The sequence below is a fragment of the Nakaseomyces bracarensis genome (genome assembly GCF_045282275.1).
Source record: "Nakaseomyces bracarensis strain CBM3 chromosome Unknown Scaff8_0, whole genome shotgun sequence".
NCBI lineage: Eukaryota > Fungi > Ascomycota > Saccharomycetes > Saccharomycetales > Saccharomycetaceae > Nakaseomyces > Nakaseomyces bracarensis.
The window spans coordinates 654,505-661,687 of record NW_027263969.1 but is presented as its reverse complement, the minus strand read 5'-3'; the positions used below and the strand labels follow the sequence as shown (position 1 = coordinate 661,687).

The 7,183-nt window shown below is 31.0% G+C and overlaps 1 protein-coding gene across 1 annotated transcript; it reads left to right on the top strand.

Annotated features, from left to right (window-relative positions):
* Positions 1–958: 958 nt before the first annotated feature.
* Positions 959–2,893, top strand: MOT3 (Mot3p; the record flags this gene model as incomplete). Its single annotated transcript, XM_071052318.1, has 1 exon — positions 959–2,893. One exon carries the CDS (start codon positions 959–961, stop codon positions 2,891–2,893), a length of 1,935 nt encoding a protein of 644 aa, XP_070906939.1.
* Positions 2,894–7,183: the final 4,290 nt, after the last annotated feature.

Sequence of the window (7,183 nt, the reverse complement as noted above, 5' to 3'; positions counted from 1 at the left end):
ATAAAGAGAGCCTTAGATCTAATATTATTTTATCCAATTTAAGCACATATAGCATATATCAACAATAAAGTGATAATTCCCAGCTTTAGAGATCGACCTGTAAAGTAATACATATAAGAGGAGGACGCTCTCTTATCATTTTTTTTGTGATTAATTACAGGGTTGAAAAAAATATTTGCAGTATTCATCATACTCGTTGGAGAAAGTCAGATAAAAAGAAGAATAATTAATCAATTGACTTCTTTCATTCAAGACAATAAAATATTATAAATTGACAATCCATTTGTTTTGAAGTTTATCACTCTATCAGAGTTGTATCATTATCAATAAATTTCCATCTAGGTAAATTTTTTTTTTTTTTGTTTTCTGTTTTCTTTTTATTAGCTAATAAAGATTCAAAAATTCTACTCCTTAAGCTATTTTAATAAACAATCCTTAAACCCCGTTATTGTTTATTAAAGTATTATTGATTGGAGGGGTTTTTTTACTATCAAAAGGTTAAAAAATAATTGTTGAATTCAATTCAATTCTTAATTTATTTGAAACGCCAGAATAGAATAAAGGGATAGAATCGAGGTGATATTTTGATTTTTAGAGCTGAAAGGATATAACAAAAAAAAATAATTCTCCATCTCAAATCCAGAGTAAGAAAAAAAATTAGAGTTCTGATTTTTGATTATTTCTTCAAAAGTCTTTAAACAAATAAAAATTTTTCTTGCTTTTTTTTTTATTTTTTTAATTTTTTTTTTTCACTCTACACTCACACAAAGAGAGGTGAGAAAGCCCTTTGTTTTGAATAAAAAGTGAGAAAGCAGATAAAAATAAAAAGGAGGACACAAGAGAAAAAGAAAAAAGTTTCTTTTTTTATTTCTAAGCAACTGTCCTCAAACAAATTATAAAATAAGAAGAAGGTATAACTCTAGGTTCCAAAGAAAAGGGATTGCCTTTCTCCTTAATTATGGTACAAGACGTGCCGCGGGATTCTGAGCCACAATACGGTAAATCAGAAGGCGATAATGTTATTAGGGCTGAGGTTACACCCAAAACTGAACCACGGAGTAGTTCGACAACAAAAATATTGCGTTCCGATCCCCAGGAGTCTCTGAACGATACTATATCACCTAAGGCAAAGGTTGAGGATACAATAACAGTTGATGTAAGTGAACCGATACATGCGCGTTCACAGTTTAAAAAAGAACATGTAACATCAAACTCCAACAACTTACAAACAGATAAAACAATCAATCAACAACATACAATAGCTGTTCAAATGCTGCCGTCCCAGTATGGAAATCAAGAGCATCTGCATACTACTAATAATGTTATATTGAGCGCTAGTAATGGATATCAAGGCACATTTCTGACGACTAGCAATCAAGATGTAACTCATTCACAGGAGAGTGGAGCTAGTATTATGGATAGGAAATCAAATCAGCACGAATCAAAAGCTCGAACAAATGTAAATAGATATCAACTGGCGCCCCATCTACAACCAATGATTGGTGCGCAGAATGAGAGCTCATTCAGTTCACCGCAGCAAAGACCACCGCAACCTTATCCAACCCACTTTGAGGTACACAGTAAATTTCAAGGACAGGCGCAGGCGCCAGTAATTCAAACATACAATCCCAATTTGAATAGAAGCTACATTACAAATTCTAATATTCCGTTAGGATCGACGGTTCGAAATTATTCTCCTAGTAATATAACTATTGTCAATAACAGTATTGTAGAATCTCAGAATGATCCAAAAGAATATCGTGAGGGTGTCAGCAACGTTTCTCAACAACATTCAAACTCTTTAGTCTCGACTCCTGAGGTAAATTCTTATTCAAACCAAACTTCTGTACAAAGTAATGTCGCTGGTACGTGGAGGAGTCAATATCCACCAATTTTTGGAGAATTACCAAAACATGAGAAATACTCATATAATAACTTATCTTCTAATTCATCAAGATCAATGTATGTGAGATCGACATCAGTTAGTACAGGAAATAGTAAAGTCGATTCTGCCCCCAGACTCTCTCTGCCTACTAACAATATCGTGGCTCCTAGTAGTCAATCGATGGCATACTCTCTACCATCTTCTACTTATCTACCTATCAATAATCCAAACACACAGTATGGTACCTACGAAGCGAATATTGTCGAGAGTGGTAAAAATATTACACATCTTCCTCAGACCAAAAGAACACTAAATAGTGTACAAAGGAATCGATCAATTAATACTATCTCTGGTGGAGTGTCTAATGAGAGTCAAAGAATATTTCATGCAAAGCCTTCATCAATGGTAAACTCATCTAATCAAGATGCATATCCTTTAGTTTCACAACAAACTGTAGTACACAATCCAAATAGTCCATACATGGTGGAGAGATCAAATATGAGTACAATCGGAGGCAATTTCCGCTCTGATGTAAATTTAGGCCAATCTCCAAATCGTGTACCTTTTCGTGCGGGTTATCCCATTGAAAATACAAACTTGATCGCTTCAGAAATTACCTTTAGCGGAGCACATGGATACGTAGATGCAAGTATGGAATATCCTCATAGATGTCATCTTTGCCCAAAATTATTCAAGAGAAGGTCGTGGTTGAAGAGACACCTATTGTCTCATTCTCAGCAAAGACATTTTCTTTGCCCATGGTGTCACAGTCGTCATAAAAGAAGAGATAATCTTCTGCAGCATATGAAACTAAAACATGTCACAAACCTTCTTCAAGAAATAAACTCCAGAAATATAAGTTTTAATTGGCAATACCTGGAAAGGTTTGTTAGACAAATTGATGGTATTTTAGAGTACCCAGATACTAAAACATTAATTCATGAGGGCTTACTGAACAAAGAGGAAATCAAGAACATCCTTAATGCTGTTATTGATGAGCATAATTAGCATTGTAGTCACCATGAATACCTTACCACAATAGAAAATTGAAGTTTTGAAATAAATTTAACATAACTGATGTTAATGTAAATTTGAAATATCATCCACAGGTCGTTTAATATATCTGACTGTAAAGAACAAAGATTCGTATCATTTAATTTGGCGGATCACGTTATTGTTCGCAGTTAATTAATAAAATAATGTCGCCAAAAATAATCTGGAGTAGAACTGTGATAATTATAGCAGGTTTTCCTTAAAAGAAACAGGTAATTATTTTTTTTACACTAAGTGTTCATTAGTTAGCAACTGAATGTTGATGCTCCGGCAGCATTTATCACGTGTCAATTTCTTTTGAATAGAAATCAAAGTATTTGACTGAAAACCTAATAGTTAATAATTAAATTCAAGTTATATTGGAATATCCTCTCTTACTCCTTGAAGGTAAAGAATAGGATATATGTAATATCTTTGATATACTTATATTACAATGTCCACACACCATTTGGTTTTAGTTGTAATAAAATATTGTATTATTATTTTTATGTTTTAATTTAATCAATGATTAATCGTCATCGAAGCAAATATTAAGCTCATGCATGTTTTTTGATATTTCTATTCCTAATTTTTTCTTCTTTGTTTATCGACATTATCCACAAGTTATTATTTATGAATAACGCCACCTCATGAGTACATAAGTGGTGAATATCAAATATTATTATTATAATACCGATAATCTTGACGAATTGCATCCTCTAAGCCATGTAGAATCACTTCTCCTTATCACATTTCTTTAGAACAGTGTGGTAGCAAACAGCTTAGGATACTATTGTCATTTTCAATACCATCCTTATATTGTTTTATTTCCTGCTTTCCTCTCGGTTTTTGAGAAGATTGATAGATAACACAAATTCTACTCTAGTCTAGAAACTAAACTATTAATGATTCCTTGTCAACAGTCTCGATATTGACAAGCAAACCCAGTAAACTTTTTCTTGTCCGCTGTTTATTTTGCTAGATTCTCTAGCACCATCGCTATTAAACGCCAAGCATTACATTATCGTATGAATTCAGTATTTTATCACCATGGAATAATAATTGAGCACAGTACTAGAATCGGTGATTTGTCCGAAAATGCTCTTTGCTCTAAAGTATTGTGCTAGCAATTTTTAGAAGTATCACGAATTCATTGTACTGTGTAAATTTTTGGCTTCATTAATGAAGTTAATTGCCATTTATCTGTAGTGAAGGATGGATATAGGTTTAGGAGATTGACTTTCATACTTTCCCACTAGTTTCACATATGTATAAAAAAAAATATTTTTTTTCCCGCTAACCTCAAGTTGAGACTAACCTAATTGACTTTGTAATGAATGGTAGTCTTCTAATCTGTTATATGGTAGGTGCTTTGCTTAAAGGACATATTTTTTATTTCATTTCCTTTTTCACTGCTATAGGATTAATAATTTATCTTAAGAGCTAACAATTGCAGTAGTTTCACAAATAATATAAAACAAAAATAAGTTTATTTCAGATGGCAACAGGAAAGTAACTCACTTACAGTGACCTAGCATTAGTTCATTCTTATCCATATTTTAATGTTTATCACTTCATTTTTCAATTAATTTCAACTCAGTGAATTCTCTTATAGCTTGAAAGAGTAAACATAGGTTACTTATATCTTTGTTTCAAGTTTCCAAATGAGATGTTATTATTAGAATATTCCAAGATCAATATGATGAACTTTACTGCATACGTTGGTGGATAGATAAGATTGGGGTTAAATGAAGTAAAACATTTTCCTTTACTGGGTGGCATATTTTTTTTTTTTTTTTTAATTTCCTAATTTATTATTTTTGATTATTTATCATTCATAAGGATAAACGTATTATAATTTGACATTGTTAGGAAATGATGGGCAAAGAGTAATTGTGCTGTAAAACAAGTTTTCCCTTCCTTTCAGATATGGGTCCCTTTTTTCTTTTTATAAAATAGATTTGCTGTCTTAACTTACCATTCGGGAAAATACAATTTTTTTTTTTTTTTTAGTTAGAAAACAATAAAAATAAAAATTACTCTAACTTCACTCCTATTCAGAATATATATTTTCAAATTATAATCCATTTTTGATATACCATCGCAATAATGAGCAGTATTTGATTATTAAAGAAAAAAAACAAAAAAAAAACAAAATTGCTTACAGCATTAGGAGGTTCTACTTACGTCCTCTATTCAAATCTTTTTGGAGTTGGTGATGAACACATACCTACCCGCCAGTTCATAAATTTCAAATACAATTAAATATACGGCAGTTGATTAACAGAAGACAGTTTCAAAAGGTGAAGGGTTTTTGATGGGGGAATTATGTCAACTCAACCCTGCCGCTTTAGAATATCAAGTTGAAAAAAACAACGTTCAAATAAAAACTGAAATTACGGTATCTACCGAAGCACAGTTCTATCATTGTTTTTTTTTTTTTGGTTTACAAATAGAGCACGGTGGTAATGCTCTTTCAATGCAAACAATTTTGATATAAAATGTTAATTTGTTTTCTCAATGTTGTTTTATGCCATGCTATCATAATTTAAAAGTTAAATGTCCACGTTATAATCTGGAAATAGGTTGGGCCTAAATAAGAAAGATATGGTAAAATTAATAATTCCATCATTATTTCTCGGTATTATTTTTCTACCATTTTTTCCACCTCTCTTTTTGGTTAATACAATTTTATTCTTCTAACTTTAATACAGAAGGCAATAGTTATATATCTAATTGCAGCATTCCAAAAAAAAAAAAAAATAATAAAAAAGTTGAAGAAAAAGATTTAAAACTATAGCAAATATAAATGATTACTGTTGCTCTTTTTATTTTTCATTTTTATTTTTATTTTTAATTTTTTATTTTATTTTAATTTTTTTCTTCTTTTCTTTTATTTCTTTCCTCTTTGTTGATTGAAGTACACTACCAAGGTATTATAGCGGGTGCTAATAGGGATTATGTTTATTTTTTTAATTTTTTTTAGAAAGAAGGAATCCCTATTATTCCAAAGCATGTGGTTTTGAATGTAAATTGAAATTGATCGATAAATTTTTTTTAATTATTTATGCGTCTTTCGCATTTTTATTTTTGTTTGTTCAACTCTTCGTAAGTCTCCGCATCCTCCCCCCTCCTTCCCAATCATACTGTCCATTTTGTTAAAATAGAGCGTCATGTATTGCTTCAACGAAAACATCTATATACTTCTTTAAGGATTGATGCAGAAGATCATTGTTGTTTTTTTAATATTCTTTATTTGGTGCCTTCTTGTAGGCACTTAGTGGAGGCAAGAAAAGAACGGGAAAAACAGAGAAACCAAAAAAAGGAAGAATAAAGCAAAAAAAAATTAAGAAAGATAACTGAACCTACTGTATAAAGCAGTAGAAGATCATAAACAAAATAGAAATCGAATTTTTAGTGGGAAAAAAAAAGCTTTTACCTAACATATTTGTCAATCCATGGCGAGGAATTTAGCAACAAAGAATTTTTTTTTTTACACCAAGAGGGTCAAGATAGGGATGTAGGATCTTCTCTTTTCTGCTTTATCTTCATTCGCTTGCATATATGTGGGCTTTTTTTTTATGTTTTACAGTTTTACATTTTGCCTACACACTTTAACTTATTAGGATGACATAATATGTTGATAAAGAAACTAATAGAAAATACGACATCAAATTAATGGAAGACAAATTAAAGGCAAACAAAACGAAAAAAAAAAAAAAATATCAAAGAAAAAACTTTGACCTCAATTCGTGCAGCATATACCTCCTATCCTCACAGCATTAATTCGAATTAGTCCGAATTTCTTCTCATTCTCGTAAGACTATTTTTTTTACCTATTTGTTGTGGTGTATTTTTTCTTGGTATTAGAAAAGAAGCGAGTCTATTTTTCAACATCGACTTTCTTTTTTTCTACTCTCCTCCTTCCAAGCTCTCTCTCACCCTCAGGATATTTATTATTTATTTTTTTTTATTCCGAAAATAGAATTAAAAAAAGAATAATGTCTCTTACCATTTTCATATCTCACACCATTTTTTTCCTTTCTTAATTGTAACATTGTTTTCAAAGAAATTGAATTAATACAAAAAAATCGTAAATCGCCTCAATATATTTTCTTGTAGGAAAAAAAAGCACGAACTAACGGACATCAGTATACCACCGATCTCTACTATCATCAGATGTTTTCCCTTTGTTGCTTTTCTGTAAATTCCCTCGAATATGATTTTCTTTCTTTTTTATTTTCCTTCCTTGCCTAGAAAGAGCGT